Source organism: Physella acuta, unplaced genomic scaffold, assembly GCF_028476545.2.
Source record: "Physella acuta isolate Inbredline_101_S28 unplaced genomic scaffold, ASM2847654v3 ptg000192l, whole genome shotgun sequence".
NCBI classification, from domain to species: Eukaryota; Metazoa; Mollusca; class Gastropoda; family Physidae; genus Physella; species Physella acuta.
The window spans coordinates 216,151-238,467 of record NW_026731711.1 but is presented as its reverse complement, the minus strand read 5'-3'; the positions used below and the strand labels follow the sequence as shown (position 1 = coordinate 238,467).

General features: G+C 36.1%; 1 protein-coding gene across 1 annotated transcript in view; it reads left to right on the top strand.

The window, feature by feature from the left end:
- LOC131936864 (agrin) overlaps window positions 1-22,317 on the top strand; it is a 121,803-nt gene that overhangs the window by 75,823 nt on the left and 23,663 nt on the right. The window contains exons 4-6 of the mRNA XM_059293962.1: window positions 13,975-14,190; window positions 15,638-15,691; window positions 20,113-20,328. Of these exons, the coding sequence (XP_059149945.1) occupies window positions 13,975-14,190; window positions 15,638-15,691; window positions 20,113-20,328 (486 nt within the window). The remainder of the gene's footprint in view (window positions 1-13,974; window positions 14,191-15,637; window positions 15,692-20,112; window positions 20,329-22,317) is intronic.

The following is a 22,317-nucleotide window of genomic DNA, read 5'->3' as shown; positions in this document are numbered from 1 at the left end:
TGTTTATACAGTAAACATACACAAAGTCTATCTTCCTTTAAGTTTGTTGTTAAGTTTATTGTTAAGTGTGTTGTTAAGAGTGTTGTTAAGTTTGTTGTTACAGTAGCGTAGCGATGGGGGGGGGGGGGGGCGGGGCGGGGGGACATATGTCCCCGGGCGCCGAGCTTAGGGGGCGCCAAAATGGGTTGGAAAAATAAATTGAAAGGTTGAGGAGGGTGCAAATTGAAAGTTTGAGGGGGGGGGGGTGCAAATCAAAATCTCGAGGGGGGGTGCAAATCGAAAGTTTGAGGGGGGGGGGTGCAAATCGAAATCTCGAGGGGGGGGGTGCAAATCGAAAAGTTTGTCCCCGGGCGCCGGGAAGGGTCGCTACGCCTCTGTGTTGTTAGGTTTGTTGTATCAGATTATGATTTTACCATACATCGACTCAAATTAAACTTACGGTTAAGGCTTAAAAACAATTTTAATATGCGTCGTCCTTCGTATCCAATTTTGAGACTTGGATTTAAACTCCACAAGTTTTGATAAATCTATGCTATAGCTTATCACTCGCGTGACTAGATATTTTTGTACAGCCGGCTCTTCCAAAAGTGGACAGAATTTTTTAAAAATCAATTTTTAACTTCTATTTCTGTGATTTCACCGCTATGACAAGTTATATTCATCAAACTTATCCCGTGTGTAGACATTTCTGACAAGTTTATTTTAAAAAATTGATCTCTCTGTGTCCAGATTCCCCCCCCCCCAAATATTTATAAAAGTGTTTCTCAAATGTAGCCAGATTTTTCCCCCCAATATTTATAAAAGTGTTTCTCAAATGTGACCAGGTTTTTTTTCAAGCACGTTTTAAACTATTTTCTCTTCAACGAATGAAAGCTGAAGAAGTTGTTTCTTCAGATGCTAGACCGAACGTCGACAGTTTTGACAAGCGCTTTCAAAAATCTTGAAGCACTTTGATTGTCTTTATAATAACACTCTGAAAAAACTTAGCAGAAATAACCCAACTGGCATCAAAGTGCCAGTTACGTCACATTTTTTCTAGGAACAACTTTACTGAATTATTCTTGGAGTTGTTTTATTTTTTTTTATTTTTCTGTATTTTTATCTTATATATAAGGAGAGGGGACTTCCTCAAACTAAAATTGCTTTTAGATTGGATTTCATCAAACAAAGATGGCTTTTAGATATCGCTTCGTAAAACAAAGATGGTTTTTAGATATGATTCGTCAAGTATGGTTTTTAAATATATCGCTTCGTAAAGCAAAGAAGGCTTTTGCTACTTTTAGATATGCCTTCGCCAAATAAAGATGACTTTCAGCTGGGACTTAATCAAACATAAATGGATTTTATATGGGACGATGTCATAAAAAGGATGGCTTTTAGATGGGGACCGTCAAACGAAGATGGTTTCTAGATAGGACTTCGATTTACAAAAGATGGTTTTTGGATTGGAGTTCGTAAAATAAAAATTGTTCTTATATGGGACGCTGTCAAACAAAGATGGCTTTTAGCAGAAACTACGGCAAACAAAGATGGCTTTTAGCAGAAACTACGGCAAACAAAGATGGCTTTTAGCAGGGACTACGACAAAGATGGCTTTTAGCAGTGACTATGACAAACAAAGATGGCTTTTAGCAGGGACTACGACAAACAAAAATGGCTTTTAGCAGTGACTATGACAAACAAAGATGACGTTTAGCAGTGACTATGACAAACAAAAATGGCTTTTAGCAGGAACTACGACAAACAAAGATGGCTTTTAGCAGGGACTCCGACAGAAATAAGATGGCTTTTAGCTGAGACCTCGTCGAATAAAGAAGGTGTTTAACCCCGTAGGAGTCGAGTCAGAATTTCCGAGATACCAGACCTATCATCGTCCATCTTCGTCATGAGAGGCCATTTTAAAGAGGCCACTTGTGGCTATTTGACTGTTGACGGGAGGGGTTGGGGTTATAAAAATAGAAAGATAGATGTCATTAAAATTAGGAGTTTAGACTTTTTTGGACGAGAACACGATTAAAAATGGGTGCGAGGGCGTGAAATTTTTTTTTTAAAAGATTCGATACGTCAAATTTTTAGATCAAGATTATTTATGTTTCGGTAAAAAAAAAAATAGTTTTAGGGTAGAAAATCGACAGGGGTTAGAGGATATTAGGTGAATTAGAGAATTAGTGAACTGTGGGGTGAGTTTAGTGGATGGGTAGTGGGTGAGTGATTGAGTTTTGGTAGCAAGTGAAAAAGTGAAGTGAGACATTGATTTATTAAGGTACAGAGGTTAAATAGATGGTGAATGTGTGGAGTAAAGGGTTAAAGAGAGAGCTGACAAATGAGCTGAGTAGAGAGTGTTAGAAATATAGATGAGACTTGAAAGGGTTAAAGAGATAGATGGTAAATGTGTGGGGTAGGGGGGGTTAAAGAGATAGATGGCTAATGTGTGGGGTAGAGAGGGTTAAACATATAGATGGTTAATGTGTGGGATAGGGAGGGTTAAAGAGATAGATGGCTAATGTGTGGGGTAGAGAGGGTTAAAAATATAGATGGTTAATGTGTGGGGTAGAGAGGGTTAAAGAGATAGATGGTAAATGTTTGGGATAGAGAGGGTTAAACACATAGATGGTTAATGTGTGGGGTAGAGAGGGTTAAAGAGATAGATGGTTAATGTGTGGGGTAGAGAGGGTTAAAGAGATAGATGGTTAATGTGTGGGGTAGAGGGGGTTAAAGAGATAGATGGTAAATGTGTGGGGTAGAGAGGGTTAAAAATATAGATGGTTAATGTGTGGGGTAGGGAGGGTTAAAAATATAGATGGTTAATGTGTGGGGTAGAGAGGGTTAAAGAGATAGATGGTTAATGTGTGGGGTAGAGGGGGTTAAAGAGATAGATGGTAAATGTGTGGGGTAGAGAGGGTTAAAAATATAGATGGTTAATGTGTGGGGTAGGGAGGGTTAAAAATATAGATGGTTAATGTGTGGGGTAGAGAGGGTTAAAGAGATAGATGGCTAATGTGTGGGGTAGAGAGGGTTAAAGAGATAGATGGTTAATGTGTGGGGTAGAGAGTGTTAAAGAGATAGATGGTTAATGTGTGGGGTAGAGAGGGTTAAAGAGATAGATGGTTAATGTGTGGGGTAGAGAGGGTTAAAGAGATAGATGGTTAATGTGTGGGGTAGAGAGGGTTAAAGAGATAGATGGTTAATGTGTGGGGTAGAGAGGGTTAAAGAGATAGATGGTTAATGTGTGGGGGATAGAAAGGGTTAAAGAGATAGATGGTTAATGTGTGGGGTAGGGAGGGTTAAAGAGATAGATGGTTAATGTGTGGGGTAGAGAGGGTTAAAGAGATAGATGGTTAATGTGTGGGGGATAGAAAGGGTTAAAGAGATAGATGGTTAATGTGTGGGGTAGGGAGGGTTAAAGAGATAGATGGTTAATGTGTGGGGTAGAGACGGTTAAAGAGATAGATGGTTAATGTGTGGGGTAGAGAGGGTTAAAGAGATAGATGGTTAATGTGTGGGGTAGAGAGGGTTAAAGAGATAGATGGTTAATGTGTGGGGTAGAGAGGGTTAAAGAGATAGATGGTTAATGTGTGGGGGATAGAAAGGGTTAAAGAGATAGATGGTTAATGTGTGGGGTAGGGAGGGTTAAAGAGATAGATGGTTAATGTGTGGGGTAGAGAGGGTTAAAGAAATAGATGGTTAATGTGTGGGGTAGAGAGGGTTAAAATATAGATGGTTAATGTGTGGGGTAGGGAGGGTTAAAGAGATAGATGGTTAATGTGTGGGGTAGAGAGGGTTAAAGAGATAGATGGTTAATGTGTGGGGTAGAGAGGGTTAAAGAGATAGATGGTTAATGTGTGGGGTAGAGGGGGTTAAAGAGATAGATGGTAAATGTGTGGGGTAGAGAGGGTTAAAAATATAGATGGTTAATGTGTGGGGTAGGGAGGGTTAAAAATATAGATGGTTAATGTGTGGGGTAGAGAGTGTTAAAGAGATAGATGGCTAATGTGTGGGGTAGAGAGGGTTAAAGAGATAGATGGTTAATGTGTGGGGTAGAGAGTGTTAAAGAGATAGATGGTTAATGTGTGGGGTAGAGAGGGTTAAAGAGATAGATGGTTAATGTGTGGGGTAGAGAGGGTTAAAGAGATAGATGGTTAATGTGTGGGGTAGAGAGGGTTAAAGAGATAGATGGTTAATGTGTGGGGTAGAGAGGGTTAAAGAGATAGATGGTTAATGCGTGGGGTAGAGAGGGTTAAAGAGATAGATGGTTAATGTGTGGGGGATAGAAAGGGTTAAAGAGATAGATGGTTAATGTGTGGGGTAGGGAGGGTTAAAGAGATAGATGGTTAATGTGTGGGGTAGAGAGGGTTAAAGAGATAGATGGTTAATGTGTGGGGGATAGAAAGGGTTAAAGAGATAGATGGTTAATGTGTGGGGTAGGGAGGGTTAAAGAGATAGATGGTTAATGTGTGGGGTAGAGAGGGTTAAAGAGATAGATGGTTAATGTGTGGGGTAGAGAGGGTTAAAGAGATAGATGGTTAATGTGTGGGGTAGAGAGGGTTAAAGAGATAGATGGTTAATGTGTGGGGTAGAGAGGGTTAAAGAGATAGATGGTTAATGTGTGGGGGGTAGAAAGGGTTAAAGAGATAGATGGTTAATGTGTGGGGTAGGGAGGGTTAAAGAGATAGATGGTTAATGTGTGGGGTAGAGAGGGTTAAAGAGATAGATGGTTAATGTGTGGGGTAGAGAGGGTTAAAATATAGATGGTTAATGTGTGGGGTAGGGAGGGTTAAAGAGATAGATGGTTAATGTGTGGGGTAGAGAGGGTTAAAGAGATAGATGGTTAATGTGTGGGGTAGAGAGGGTTAAAGAGAGAGATGGTTAATGTGTGGGGTAGAGAGGGTTAAAATGGACCGCCTGTTGAGTTAAAGAGAGAGATGGTTAATGTGTGGGGTAGAGAGGGTTAAAAATATAGATGGTTAATGTGTGGGGTAGAGAGGGTTAAAGAGATACACGGTAAATGTGTGGGGTAGAGAGGGTTAAAATGGACCGCCTGTTGAGTGAACGTAAAAGATGTCGTCCCGGCTCTATGGCACACGAACGCCTGACACAGGAAAGCTTTTATCATGAAATGACTCGGTGTCCGACCCCCCCCCCCTCCCACCTCCCCCACCCCCCTCCCCATCCTAGCAGGAGATATCCGTGCCGGAGACTTCCGAATGTCATTACCCCCAAAGGATGTGGGGATGGGGGTTCTAGAAGATTCTTTTAAATAGGTTAGAGACGGGGGGGGGTGGATTAGAGTAATACGTATGATCGAAAATTGTATTCAGAGAAGGGGGTGGGATGATGGGGGTGGATGGTTAGTGTTGTATATTGTGGTTTGTGATTTTTATAAACTAGAAGAACGGGTCGGGGACTAGTTGACTAATTGCGCGAGGGAATTGGTGAAAAAAACGAACGGGAAGTTTCTGTTCAAGAACATTAAGAACGTACAACTTGTTCTAACTGGGACTGAGATTCAGCCAGCATCCAGTCACTACTCAAGGGGGATAACTGTCAGATGATTTTTTTTATCTCCCTTATAGTTGTCAAAGATTCTTTCAATTATCTCCCCCTGTCGTTCTGTAAGGTTATGTCACAAACTGGACTGGCTTTTTGACGTAAGAGATAAAGTTTGTCTCATGTGACAAGATGACTGGTAGGTTGCGTGCCTGGAAATATCAAACGGGTTCATTATTTTTTATGTTGCGAAATACCTCGACACTTTTTTTACTCATTGGAATCTACTAATTTAATTTGTTGTTTTAGCTTTAATTGAATTTGCTTAGCGTAATAATTGTAATGAGATCTTGTAATAATTAACTAAATTTCTATGATTTCGAATATATTTAAATTAGCGTTTTTAAAAGGAAGGGGTTTTAGTTTTGGTTTAGAACTAATAGTAGATTTAAGATTTAGTGTTTAAGAATTTTTGTCGAAAAGCGGATTTTGTGTCGAAAGCGTGTGTGAAGAATTGAAAAATACTTTTAATAATTGTGAACTGCTAGACGAAATGACAAGAGAGCTATATTGACAAGATAATGGCTAGACTTGACATTAGTGACACACGCTATCATAGCCCAAATGACAAGTGTTCTGATGTTGACAAAATAGTAGCTAGACTTGACACAACGGTACACACGCTAACATGGTCCTAATGACATGTGTGCTATATTGACAAGATAGCGCCTAAACTTGACACTGCGGTACAAATGATAAGTGTACTATAATGACAAGATCGTGGCTAGACTTGAACTACGGTACAAATGACAAATATTCTAAAGAGCCCATGTGGACATCCAATCAGCTTCACCTCGAACTTGTATTTCAATTCTGTATCGCTTCACTTCTGCCGCAATTATTGTGTAACAAAATAACTGTATGTGAATTCATTTTATGTTGAAAAAATTAATCCACCAGGCAAGAACTATATCCCTCGCCCCCCCCCCCCCCCCACACACACACTCTACTTCGTCGAAATTGGGACACAATGTACAATTCCGTGTTCAAAAACATTGGATTAATTCTCCGGAAAAAAAAAAGTGTACCGGATATGAACACTGGAATAAAAAAAGAAACAGAAAATAAAATGGCCGGCGAGAACACAACACACCACATCTGATGTTCACACACATACACACTCATATACACTCATACATACTTCAGCAACGCTACATCTTCCAACGTTGGTACCGTTGTTCAATAAAAAAAAAATAGATTAATTTTCCTGAATAAATGTACCGAATATAAACAAGCTACGGTAAGTCAAACATTTCCGGGGATATTGAATTACTTGGTCGGGTGGGTTATATCCAGACGGTCGTTTACTCTAGTGTGCCAGCATTTGGTGTAAGCAGGCAGCATAAGGTAATATGTTACACATGTAAGCATATAGCATACATACATACGTGACAACAGTGAACATATAGCTTACGCATACAATTCGATGTTGCGACATTAAACTTAAAGCATATATTTATATGTTCAAAATTTAAACATACAACAAACGGGCATATGTTACAAATGTAAACATACATCATGCATGCATACATACATAACAACCTTAAATATACGGCATACAGTTTGATGTTACAAATGTCAACGTAACACATACAGACATATATTACAAACATACAGCATTCAGACAATCATAACAAAACATACTGCATACAGTCCAATGTTACGACTTTTAACATACAGTATACGTGACATACAGCGTAAAGAAATATTTGACAATTTTAAACATGTTAACACTGACACTAACTTTAAACATACCAGGGTACGTGTACACCATACATTCACATATTTCAAGTCTAAGCATACAACATACTGACGTGTATTAGAACTGTAAACAAGTTTAAACATACACAATTCAACTAAAATATTAGCGTGGTCCAGTCGGTAAAGCTCATGGTTGCTAAACCTAAAAGTTTAGAGTTCGAACCCTCGGGCAGATGAGGTTCGTTTGCAGGGGACAGCCACTCTTCTAGGAAAGACAACTCCAAATCAAACAACTGCTGTCTTGTAGTTTGTACTTGGTTGGTCAAAGGCTATGGAAGCTAATACAAAACGAAAAGCAGGCTGAAATCGGAGTCAATGGCCTCAATGGCGCATAACCAGTTGACAAGTATCCTTAATTGTGTTGGAGGGGATCCCTTCCAACACTAAAATTAAAAACGCAAAATAACAAAGAACTAAATTATTCAAAACGAGCTGACCCGAGACGTAGCATACGCCGCTATTTAGTTTAATTCCTATTTTTCAGTAATTCATAATGTGTGAATTCGATACTAACAATGCTGTGACTGAAAATATTTTACTTTAAAACACTATCAGTAGCTAGTGAAGGACGATTATCCTCACCCTCACCTTTCCACCCCGTCTGTGACGACAGTTTACAGACGACAATGAAAAGATCAAGCAGAACATATTATTACCTCCCCTTAATTTCAAACCGTTTAAAAACTAGATTATATGCCCCTAATAGCCGTAACTACGATTGTCAACAGCTCACCAGACTGGTGGGGATGGGGTGGTAGCGATATGGTCTGCTGAGCTTACGTCTTGGTAGTGTCTCGTATGGTCCCCGCGTAGAGAATTATATATATAGATACACTTTAAAGACATACACCAGACTACATTAAACATTCACCCCCTCAAACGTATATTAATTGTCTAAACATACTGTATACCTTTAAACATACACCATACAATCATAAATTACCATTCTATAGACACAATATGCCTACGCTTAAACATATAACATACAGTTGTATGCTACACGTTTTATATGTCACCAATTTAAACACCCACCAAATAGTCACTTGACCCAACATCAAGCATATGTTATATGCATGTGGTATGTATTTAATTATAGACCAAAAACCCACAGGATGAGTTTAAACATACACATAATAGCCATATGTTACTTGACCGAATTACCATTATCCGATAGACCGGAATGATTAATAACATAACGTAAATGAAGATCAATCATTCGTAGGTGGGTATTTTTGTGCAGATTATTAGATGCGCTTATATATTATTTATACTAGAGGGACGGGCGATAACCACTAAGTCAAGGGTAATTAAACATAGCTTTTGGCTTGTCGCCCCTGGAATACAAAAAGTCCTTTGAGCAATATTCCCAAACCGCTTGGTACACTAAAACCGGGACATCGTGTTTATAGGGTATATTGTAAATTGGCAAGTTAGTGTTATGTTATTTAATATGTCAGTAGTTAGTATGACATAAAGTGCTTTAAGTTATTCAGTACAAGTCCTATCTTCTGTACCGGCCCTTATTAAGTCTTTCGCCGTACCAGAGGCATAGCGACCCCTCCCGGCGCCCGGGGACAAACTTTCGATTTGCGCCCCCCCCCCTCGAACTTTTCATTTGCACCCCCCCCCCTCAAACTTTCAATTTGGCGCCCCCCTAAGGTCGGCGCCCGGGGACATATGTCCCCCCCCCCCCGCCGCCCCCCCCCCTCGCTACGCCTCTGCGCCGTACTGAACTCATTGTATCATAATACCGTACCTCCACGGAGATAGCAGATCTGTCCTTAGGCTTGTTTCCGTGTTGGAGTTTAGCCCCCTAAATGTTACCGGAAATTACATTTTAAAAAGCGCAACTGCGCACACGCATAAAATGGAATTAATTAATTAGAAGCCCGTGTCAACAATCTGGAGACTAAAACAATAAACAATTACAAAATCCATTAACCAGTCACGCAGCCTATCCCAATTTCCTAAACAAAATTAACATCCATCAAATCATCAAACCCTCCTAAACAAAATACCCACTCAAAATCTTCATTCTTCGTTAACAAAATCATCTACGCATAGTCTTAATCCCTCCTATATTCAAATCTATTCAAAACCTCAATCCCTTCTCAACAAAACCACCCCTCGAAAATCCTCAATCACTCCTCACCAATATCACTCAAATTCCTCCTATACTATTAACACCGATCCCCACTCCCCCTACCCAACACTATCCACTCCACTTCCGGTTAACTTTTAGACTCTCCCATCACTGTTTCATCTGGATAATGTGCCTGACAGGTTCAATTTCACCGTGGTATTATCTCCCTTCATTTCATCTGCCCAGCGTTTTAGTTTTTCAATCCTACACCAAGTTTGGGAAACACCGCGGCAATCAACGCATTGTTTCGGGAATTAGATCACCCTCGGATGTAAATTGACGAAAGCAAGATTAAGCTGGAGATGAAGGGCCGAAGCAGAAGGCAGAAATTGAATGTCGTTTTGAGGGTAGATTGGGCAACATAAAAACCGGGCGGTAATTGAGTTTTTTTTGGGGAGATGGGATTTGTACAACGGAAAATTTTGGGATGTATAGGATAAAACAACGGCGGGGTAAAAACAGAAATGGGATAACATTGATAGGGTGAATATATTATCTGTAGTTGGGAAAATTGGGAAGATGTAACGTGGGATAAGGCGGAGATTTACCATAATGTTTTGGTTGTTGTTACGTAGATTGGGATGTAGACATCAGGGCTGGCTACGTGGAGTAGCATTGACCAACTCCATCGTCTAGTTCGTTTGTTGGTTTTGACTTTATCCTTAACATCTAGGTAGCACTGTTTTCAAAGTACTTATATGTACTGTGTTAACTATGAACACGATTACATTTCTCTATCCATCATGTCTACTAAACTCACTGTACATCGTCAAGTCTTCATATATATATATATATATATATATATATATATATATATATATATATATATATATATATATATATATATATGATATATATATATATATGATATATATATATATATATATATATATATATATATATATATATATATATATATATATATATATATATATATATATATATATATATATATATATATATATATATATATATATATATATATATATATATATATATATATATATATATATCATATATATGGGAATTTAAAACATCCCCACTACCAGTTCATATCGATGCCACTGGCTAGGTATGCCCGAGCAAAACACATCTAAAACCAAACGTTGTACACACCAATAAGCTCCGGTTAGGAATGACCAATCTGAACACATCTTAAATCTCTATTGATTTTCACTGTGAAAAATATAAATTAATTCGCATTTCCTACTTAATTTACATTTTTTTTCCTTTAAAAAAAAGAAAACGGATAGTCCCTGTTGAATTGACCTGATTAAAAAAAAACAGGGGGGGGGAGGATTCAGTGTAGAAGTACTTCCAGGGAGATTATTCAAGAGCGGCCGCTGGCCAGTGTGAGTGTCTTCCAGACCGAGAATTAACCGGGTCTCGTCTTAACCACGTCCAGTGGTTTTGTGTTACCCGGCACTCCAGAGCAAGCTAAATATGTTAATCTCAAAGTAGAGAAACTAATACGCGTCAGGGGAGGTAAAAATAATTGGGAAAAAAAAGTAGGTTTTTTTTAAAAAAGTTCCTTTTACGATTTTATTGTCACGCAAGCAAGGGAAGTAAATCCTGTAAGAGGATTCGATTTTTTTTCCTTACTTGAGATTGAAAAGAAATGTACATCAATGTAATTCCTTTTTTTTTAAATAAGAGATATGCATTTTTAAAGATTTTTTGAGTAATCTAAAATGCGTATTAAAGTGCTGATGCAGTATCGTGTGAGTTGGTCGATGTTATATAAAGCTTAAGAGTAGTTATTGAGGGTTCTAATGTGTATAGCGGGGTTAAAGTATCCGAAATAGTTGTATTTTACTATCGTATTTAAAATATCCAAGTCATAGTTAAAACATCCAGTTCACTTCGTTTTATGTCGTTGTTAATGGGCTACACGCTTTAATCTTGGTTAGATATCAAACTCACGTCTGATGATAATCATGATGATAATCTATAGGCCGTTAATAGTACCGTCGGATGTAGTTATGGCGTTTACGTCATGATGTCACCCACACCCCCTTGTAATAAAATTATCTTTTTCTACTTAAAAGACGATTTAACTTTAATTGTTGTATATGTACATTTTGCAATTTTTTGCATTGCCGTCGCCGCCCCGCCCTCGCTACGTCTCTGCATGATGTAAAATATCAATGTGTATATTAGTTAACACATTGAAATGTGGTAGACTCTCTACTCTTTGTCAGTTACGAGTATTAGAAATATGCAAATCTATATTTAATATGATTTACGTCAGTTAGTTTGCCCCACCACGGCACGGAGCGGATTGACGAGATGGGCTGGTAGGGTCGCAGGTAGAGGCCCTAAATTATCAATTTTCGATATTACGGTTTTTGTTTTGTTTTTATAATAACATTATTGCAGATAATTTTTTAAGTGCCCGTTTTAGTTTAATCCGATCGTGACTACTAAGAGGTTAAGCAATACAGTGTAAGCGAGCGCAGCATGACGAGTATACACACCACGCAATCACGAGAATAGACCACACACCATCACCTACCATGAAATATTATAAAAATAAAGCTCTTAAAACGCCAACACCCACAACCTGTATTAGTCAACCCATTTTATCAGCGCTTTCCCTCCACGTAAATGTTTTTTCCGGGTAATTTTTAATTCCCTCCCCGTAGGTATTTGGTGTGTGCCACGCCCCCCTAGTCGACCAATCACCTTCCTCCGCCCCCACCCCCAGAAATGAGCTCGGAGCTTAACTAATTTTCTCTAGATCGCTATAGCTGCAGGTGGTATTCAAGTCTGGCCCGTCTGGTAATATTTGCAGTTCAACGATAATTGATTTTTTTTACCCGGTATTGGTAATTTGTTTTGGTACGAATACGCGCATGCGCTGTGTGACATTTCCGGTTAGGATAATTTGTGTTAAGTATGTTATTTTTCTTAGATATTTTTTTGTATTGCATTGATAGTTACGTATTTAGAGAAAATAAAAAAGAACAAATAAAACGAGCGTACTAATTTTTTTTTTTCAATATGCCAGTAAAGTTTTTTTTTTTTTTTGGAAACTCCGATTGTTCATGGATACTGGTGTCAGAATGATGTCCATCTGCTCTTTTAATCACCAACTTCATTCAGGTACTCAACACAGCTGAGTGGACTCAGTGGCACCCTACAGATTCGAGCCTTGCGGTTAAACGCGTGCGCTACTACTCGACCATACCATTCCAAACAAACGTTTCAATCACACTTTCAAAAAACAAAAACAAAAACAACACAATATTTATTTTTAAATGGCATGCACAATCAAGGGAATCAACTCTAATACTCCCAAGGGTAATTAAAACGCTTAAAATAAATGCAAGGATCGGCTTAGCATTACGTTTCCCTTAGCATGCCATGCACAGATGCATACGGCATGTTCAAGTACCATCTAATCCGTTTTCCATCCTCTCATTCTCATGTTCTCTGATCCACTTTCGTATAAAGCAATAATTACTTCCCCTATTTTTTTCAAACAGCCTTACCGCCCTTAGATTAAATTAAATTAAAAATAATAATATATTACAAAAAAATAAAATCGTATCGAAATAGAGCTCACATTCGTGGATAAAGTGTTCTGTAAAAAACAAGTTGCTTGGTTTGGAAAGCTCTGTAGATTACTGCGGGGTTTTGCCAATAAGAAATCCACCCCTTTTAATTAATCCTTATAACATCATTAATTTATCTTTATTCACCACGCAGCGAACCCCCTCGTGCATTTCATTTATATTTTTTTTTAGTTTATTTATTCCTTGCCCCGCCTTTTTCCATAAAAAATAAATCTCTCCTGATTTAAATTTAAATCTTTATCCATAATTAAAATCTTATTTAACTTGCAGATTGCATTTTTTTTGTGTAATCTCCCTTTAAAATTTGAAAAAAAAAATTGTTTCGTTAAATAGGAAGCACAGCAAGCACAGATTTGATTTTTTTAAACTTTAAAAAATATTTTTTTTTTGTTTCTTGCATAATTATTTCATTAACTATTGCTATGAGTGATTCTTTATAATACCTTTTTATCAGATTATTTTTAAAATATTTACAGTATTAACTTAATAATTTATCTGCTAAAATAAAATACACACTCACGTCAAGGCCAATTTTTAATGCTTCTAAACACTCAACAGTAAATCTTTCAAATTTCTCGAAAATTACATATCTTGATCTGTAATTATATTTTTTTTAAATAGTTGATATAATATCGGGGTAAAATGTTTCTAAGTAAAATCAAAAGATATGGCTTTTAAAATCTGGAAAAATATCTGATAAGCAAAATTAAAAGACATGGCCTTGACCTTCAAGTCAGCTGTACCTGCCTTACACGATAATACCTGTCTTCGTGCCCGGCATGTTAACTATTCCAGTATAATATATGCATTTAAAAACCTGGCAATCTTTATTCTCTAATCCAACGCTTTGTTCTTTAAAAAAAAAAAAGCTTTTTGCTTTAAAAAAAACGCTTTCTCCTTTCCGCATCCTGCACACCCTCCCTCCCCCTTATCCTCCATATCCAGACCCGTGTGAAGGTCACGTCTGCGAGTCACCCAAGATCTGCCAGATCAACGCCCAGCGAGAACCCGAGTGCCGCTGTAGCTTCGTCTGCCCCAGCGAGCTGAGCCTCGTCTGCGGGACTGACGGCCGAACCTACAGCAACCAGTGCCTTCTGAGGAAGCAGGCTTGCAAGTCCCGCAAGGAGATTCGTATGTTCTATGCCGGCAAATGCAGCCCAGGTACGTCATTTTAAAACAAAAAAAAAAGGATGCCAAATATCGTGACAGCATGAATATGGGGGAGAATATTGTTATAGATTTTTGTGTTGATTTCATTTTTGTGTGAATGTTATATTATGATTGCGATTTCTTTTTCTTTGTTTGTTAAAATACTTTTGTAATTGTAATGGTATATTTTGTTCTTATTTTTCTTGAATTGGTTTGCTTTTTTAAGTATTAGAAGAAAATTTAAAAGCACTATACAAAAGCGAATGTGACATTATAGGCCTTTAGTTGTTTCAAAGCTAAAATATGCGCTCATTAATTGAATGAATATATTTGATTAAAATGTTATGTTTAAAAAGTATTAATGTTGATAGTAATTTACGAACAAACTTTTACATATAGAATAACTCCATGCTACTAAGCAATTTTTTTTAAAATAACTAGAATTCTAAACAATATCTATTATGAAAATTGTATCTTAAATTCTATTATGTCAAATATAGAATTTAAAACAACAATTATACTTATTTTTTACTTTGTATATGTACAATATATTTAAAAAATAATGCAGACATTTTTTTTATATTTTTTTATTATAATATTTTCTTTAGTTATTGCTTATTACAATTAACGTTTTCCTTTGAGGTAAATAATTATTATTTTTTTGGAAAATTGCTTTCTTTGGGGAAAAACAGTTTCATTTTTAACTCTAATTTTTTTTTTTTTTTTTTTTTTTTTTTTTTTGCAAAAGATAAATAATAATAATTATAAAGACTAAAAAACAACTTTTAAATGTACCTGTGAATTGACTGTTCGTGAGAATCAAACACTGCTTGCTGATAGTGCATGGTTGGGCTCCTGTGTAGTACTATGTTGCTACCAAACCCTGTTGCTACCCAACCCTATGATTAACGAACCCTGCATGAGGAATGACATTTTTGTGTTTACGAAGTAAAATGGCTGCCGGCTATTTCTGTTTGCCATAATTATTTCCCTTTTTTTCTCTTTTGCTTATTATCGTAAATTTATTTTTTCTCTAAAATCTATTGTAGGCCTAATTTGTTTTGGTTCTTTTTATTCTTAACTGGTTTCAAATTGAAGGGTTTTAAAATTAGTCGTTTTAACTATACTCTTATTTTATGCACTTATATATGATATAGATAACGGTAATTATAGCAACGTAAATCATTTTTAAAATGTATATTTATTATTTATGTAATATTTTAAGAGCTATTATAAGGATCTAGGATTATATGTTATAATATACAAATGTATAATACAGATAAAAGTATGGTGTCATCGAAATACAAGATTAATTGTAATTATTTTTTTTTTAATAATTATAATTTTATGAAAATTTTCTTACCAAAAAAAAAAGATTGTTCAATATTGGCAGTTTTTTTTTATATCTTGAATGTTTTTACTAATTACTTTGGTCATTGAAATGCACTCGCTACTGAAGGATTAACCATCATTAAAGGCACTGTAAGAGATGAGTATAATAATATTGATCATGGTAAATGACACTTTGGCTTTCCATACACTTTAGTTTGTTTTCTAAGCACTGTATTTTTTTTTATTTGTTAACAAAACTGATTCCTCTTTGCTTAAAAATAAGGGAGGGATTTTTTTTAAAAATGTGAATACATTATAACTTAAACATAAAAAAATGTATTAAAAGATGCTGTAAGTGTAAGCATTAATCTCTCGGACGTACTAATTACCGACCTAACCATTAGTGACTGGCATGTGCCAGTAACCGAAATAATTCAATACAATTAATTATTGGTAAGTCACGAAGTTTCGATATTTCCTGTCTCAAATTATATTTGCTTTGGGGTTTAGTAATTTAAAAAAAATATATATATTATTGCAGGAAAATAATGTTTTGAAAACTGTAGCAGTAGTTGTTTTTTTTAAACGTACATATCGCAACGCTAATATTAACTGGGACTGGAGGGGGCAGTTCAGAACTATTTAGAAAGTTAAAAGAAAAATTAATATCAACATTTTTCGTTTTAAATAATTGCACATTCGTCATTCCATTTCGAAATTTGTAGATATATTTGAGACGAAGTTGCTTATCATCTGTTTTTAAACCGATGTAGGCTATATATATATATATATATATATATATATATATATATATATATATATATATATATATATATATATATATATATATATATTTATTTATATATATATATATATATATATATATATATATATATATATATATATATATATATATATATATATATATATATTTATATATATATATATATATATATATATATATATATACAGAGAGAGAGAAAGATGCGAAATATAGAAAGTGTGGGATTCTCCACGAACAGTGAACACATGTTAGTGGTCGAGGATTTACAAGATGGCCCAAAGCCACAATGACCCAGACAATTTAAAGTGCCCCTTAAAGCGTCAGGCGGATCGTTAAATGGTTCAATAGGTGTCAAGGAAGTGTCCTCTTCACTTGCTGTTAATATAGGCCATGGAATCAGTATGTACCAGAAGTACTATCAAATTCAATGATGTAAAATGGAATGTCAAGATGTTATATATATATATATATATATATATATATATATATATATATATATATATATATATATATATATATATATATCCCCGTCTGTGTGTTTGTGTGTGAATGAGTATGAAATTGCGGGTGTTTTTATGTTAAAAATTAAAGTCTTCTAAGGATTAATCTTTAGACCTAGCGATCCATTTGGTGGTGTGATCAGCACTTTGCTAGGCTGGGTGGATTCAGGGACCCCCTACGCGATTTTTATTTGATGTGCAATAATTCTAGAGAAGTATTTGGAGGAGTGGTACATCATTCTATCACTTCTTCATCCGAGTAGATAAAAAAAAAAAACATAAAATGATAGTCCATTTCCGATTTGTTTCTTGGCAGAAATGAACCCGTAATGAAATGGAAATAACAAAATCATCACTCCACAATAATCAGCTATTATCTGGGCTTTTAAAAAACATGGAACGTAATAGCCATTGCAAGAAACATAGCGAAACTTAGAGGAATCAGTTCTTTTGTAAACACATTGTTTCGTTTGCCAAAGTGGAAATCATATTTTTTACGTAGCATCATCATTTTGTTTTGAAATTATCTTCCCTTAAATGTGCGTAATATTATTTTTATATTATTTCTTTTTAATTTTTAAAACGTTATTTTTCATGTACATTGTGCTCCATGTTAAAATTTTCATAGGCCAATATAAAATGTTATATATATTGACTGTTAATTGTTAAAATTAAAATATCCTGCCTACAAGCTACACATAATATTTCACTAACATATTTTACACACTATTATCACAATGATATCTTTGGAAATATCTTTTTTAAATGTTTTAACTAGTTCATTTTAAATAAATGACACATGTGATGAATTATTCGGGAAAGCAGCAAATAGCAATGTAAACAGAAAGTGTTATTTCAACGCCAAGGGTAGACAAAGGTACAGAATATAGTCCAAGTTAAGACAGAACAGACAGACCCGACGGGTTCCGAACCTACCACTCCTCACGGCACCGAATCGCCTCGCCTTCCATGCATCAAGTCAGACGTGTAACCGATTCTGCCAATCAGCTCTACAAAAATAAAGCTTTAATGGCAGAGCACAATCACAACCTATGCACGAAAGACGCATGGAAGGCGAGGCGATTCGGTGCCGTGAGGAGTGGTAGGTTCGGAACCCGTCGGGTCTGTCTGTTCTGTCTTAACTTGGACTATATTCTGTACCTTTGTCTACCCTTGGCGTTGAAATAACACTTTCTGTTTACATTGCTATTTCAGTCACAACGCCTGCTTCCACCCCTCACCACATTCGGGAAAGCAATAGTTCAAAGAATTTTAATGAATTTTTTTTCACGTTATCCATATGTAAAATGTGGGCAAAACACTATTTTTATAATGTATCACTTATGAGAGCATTTTTTTTTAATTTGATCACACGATACCATACTTTTATCACTTTATGTTGTATGTGCATGGTTGTTGTGAAATGTAATATTTGATGTTGTAAACTGTATCACTGTATTGAACTTAGAGTTGTTTCATCTTGAAATCACATGTTTAGCAGTAGTTCTCAATCAGGGTACTCTTTCCTAAGTTGTAAAAAAGAAATTATCAAAACGTATCCTTCGTTTTTCTTTTGAAACTTAACATAATGTCTGCATTATTGTAATGTGTGACCAGTTGCTTCTGCAGGATCGGATTATTAACTAGGTTGAGGTAAGACAAAATATTGAGAACTGCTGAATTTTTTAAAAGTTGAATACGATATATTTAGTGTATTAGATGTTGTGTATTCATCTTTGGTTGATATTGGTTTTATATTGGTAGTTTGTTCCCTTGATGTTTAAATTTCGATGTTTTTAATGTCTTGCTTCAAATTCGTTTTATCTTTTTTTTTAAAGGCGTAGGCCTATGTGTAGGCCGGACTAAAATTATATAACATTTATTTTTATACAAAAGTTAGGCCTATTTATTATTTTTGGCAAATCAATACATCTAAATAAAAAAAAATTAGAATCTAAAAACTAAAAATAAAGGACATTCTTTATATTTTACTTTGAACAATAGCCTACATATTATTACCATTAAAATCATGGGTGAGGAACTAAAACATAAACGTTAACATTATTGTAGATTAGCATGCATTATACATTATTATTTTTTATTTGATTTTTCCATTCAAAGCACACAAAAATAACTTCTAAAGAAATTTATTTTCTTTTTTTTTTGTTATCATTTGTTTCAGATCTAACGTTTTTTACCAGATAAAAATTCAATTTGCTAATGTGATCTCTGGTGCTTCACCCGAATACATTTTTCTCCTCAGTAATTGTGTAAATTATGTCTCTCGTGTTTTTGTATGCTCTTGTTCCCATGGTTACGTTAGCTGACGCGTAAATCCTTTCACTTCTTTCATTTCTCTTGCAATAATGACGCTTTCAAAAGCTTAACTAGCTCATTTAATTTAATACAACCTTGCTGCCTATTCGTATATTTGCATGTATTTGTATCCTTGAAAATGGCTTTTGTTTTTAAACAGACGACATTCGAAACCCTTTTACAAGCTAGCTCTGTAGTTTAGGCCAAGGTCATACTAATTTTTTTCTTTTTTTTTCCTTTAGGTTTTAGTAATATTTAAAAAAAAAAAGACTGATTAAGTAGTTGTATCATAACAGCTTACAATGTTTATTTTCTAAATTAAGAAAAATGAGTCCAGATGGGGTTACAGTTTAAATAACGTGTATTATTCAATAAAAAAATAATACTAAAACAATAATGGGGGAAGCGAACGTTATTTTTTATTTTATTTTTTCCTAAAAATTTAGAGAGGATTTTGAGCCCCTTAAAATTATGTAAAAAACAAGTGTTAAGAACCCTCGATACGCCACGGGTTTAGACTAGTTATCGAGAGCTAGATTTCTACCATCCATTTTCCAAACCAGGCCTACTAATTAAACACAAACTTTCTGTTGTTTTTGTATTTCAATCTACCCCAGCCCATTGTGGTATATATTAAAGCCTACTCACTCAAAACAATGCCAAATTAGAAAATGAGTAACTTTTTACGCCTAGCCTACTAATTTCTAAAAATCAAAATTAATTTTTACAATCCTAAGTGTACATTAACCGTTTGAAATAACTCAGTGACTTACGTTAAAACATAAATTATGGCTGTGTATTTAAATAATTTCAAAATATAACTTAGATTCAAAATTTTAAAATAGTTAATTATATGATGTATATAGATTAATTCTAATATTTAAATTTGTATTCAATATTCTTTAAAAAATTAATTTACCGTCACATATTTTTATGCCTATGTTTTATTTATCTGTCCACCCGTCATATGCTGACTTGCCAGATTGAACTTTCCACTTTCAGAGAATAATCCTTGCAGCCAGGTTCAGTGTGGCCCCGAGGAGGAATGCACGGTTGACAGATCAGGGCGACCGACGTGCGTGTGCCCGCCCCCGTGCGAACCCGTGCTGCGGAGGGTGTGCGGCAACGACAGCACCACCTACGACAACGAATGCGAGCTCAGGAGAGCCTCGTGTTTGGAGAAGGTGCCCATTAGCGTCAGGCATCCGGGGCCTTGTGGTGGGTTGTTTTTTGTTTTGTTTTTTTGGCTAACTGTTGTGAACAAGTTGGTCGAGGGGGAGGGGGGGGGGGGGGCAGAATTCCTCTCAGGCATCATTCTACAACCTAACCTAATCCCTAACTCCTAACCACTAACCCTATCCCTGGCCGCAGACCTTTAGCCCTACCATAAACATTACCTTAGTGTGTGGTTTATTGGTAGGACTATGTGCAGGATCTATTTGTAGTCGACTGGGAAAGGGGGGGGGGGAGGTTTAATGGAATACTCCAGGTTTGTGGTTGAGGGTAAATATACAGATTGGGGTGTGGGGTAATTCTTCTCGGGATAATGTCGTGGGTGGGTGACTAGGGTGGAATAGATAGGGGTAATGTCCTGTCCCCAAACATCCTGCTGCCTGAGCAACAAGTAAATCCTTATTCTATTAACACGGATATCCAGAATACAAGAAAACATTGTTTGGCATGTTACTAGGCCTACTAGGTACCCTGTTGTCAACACAATAAATAATGTAAAACAGAGGCGTAGCGACCCCTCCCGGCGCCCGGGGACAATTTGGCGCCCTCTCCCCCAACCCATATATTTTTTATGCTTATAATTTAAAACTGCAGCTAAAATGAGCTTTTATTTTTTTTTCCAACCCATTTTAGCCTCCCTAGGGTCGGCGCCAGGGGACGTATGTAACCCCTCCCCCCCCCCCTCGCTACGCCTCTAATGTAAAACAACCTAAACAACAAACACCAAAGCCAAGCTCAGGGAATGACATTCCAACGTGACTTTATACTGTACGACGCGACTACTCCTGATGTTTACCAAAACGTGATTAAAAGACATCTCACTAGCGATACGGGACACTACAGAAAACAAACACACCACATTAACCCTTTCATCCCCATTGAATACACGAATCAAATACATATGAAATTAGAATAGGGTTAAGCGAAAGAGAGAGAGCGGAACGAATATTGCAGACAACATTATATAACAATAACATTAATCATCACCGCCACGCACCAGTCTGTTCTATAACTATAGCACAGTATAAATGATAAACCGCCCCACCCTTTCGTGTTTTGTTTAATGTGTGCGATCTCTTTGGGGTCGTCCATAAACTTCGTCACATTCCAGGGGTTCTGAATTGTGTGACCATGTGTGACGAGTGAGAAGTAAAAAAAAACACTGCTAATTTGATAGAGGTTGAAGGCTGAGGGGTGACGTCATTTTAGACGGGGAGGGGGGGGGGGGAGGACTGGAGAGGTTATAGCTGTTTGTGACGATGGAGGAGGGGGGATTATGTGGGTGACAAATCGTCAAAAAGGCTTTAAGTTATTTATGGACGCCTCCCCCCCCCCACCCTATTCATCCATATAATTATATATATATATATATATAATTATATATATATATATATATATATATATATATATATATATATATATATATATATATATATATATATATATATATATATATATATATACATATATATATACATATATAGACTATATTTAACAATTTTAAAAAGTGCCCCCCCCCCCCACACTAGTTGGAAAGGTTGGTGGCGCTTTGAATCAGTCACTATCCCGTAACAGTTTTAATTTTGGTGCCTCACAATTGATAAACTGTTAAAACAGTCCGTAAAGCTAGTTTGCAGTCTATTTTCTTAAACTTCGACTGTGTATAATTCAGTTATACAGCTGTGAATGAGTTTTTTTTTCTACCCCGTTTGGCGCCCTCTTAGGGTCGGAAGCCGGTTACGCCCCCGGGTGATTCCATAAACAGCTGATATAATATGAATAGGACTTTTTTATAAATTAAATCATTTCTTTTAGTTTACTTTAAAAAAATAATCTAGATCTTGATATACATTGATTTAAAAGAATTGATCCTATAGGGACCTAGGCCTATTTCTCTATTTGACTTTGTTAATTTTTTTAGCGCCAGCATATTCGATGTTTTTGTTTACTCTTTTTATAGAGAGCTCTTCTTGA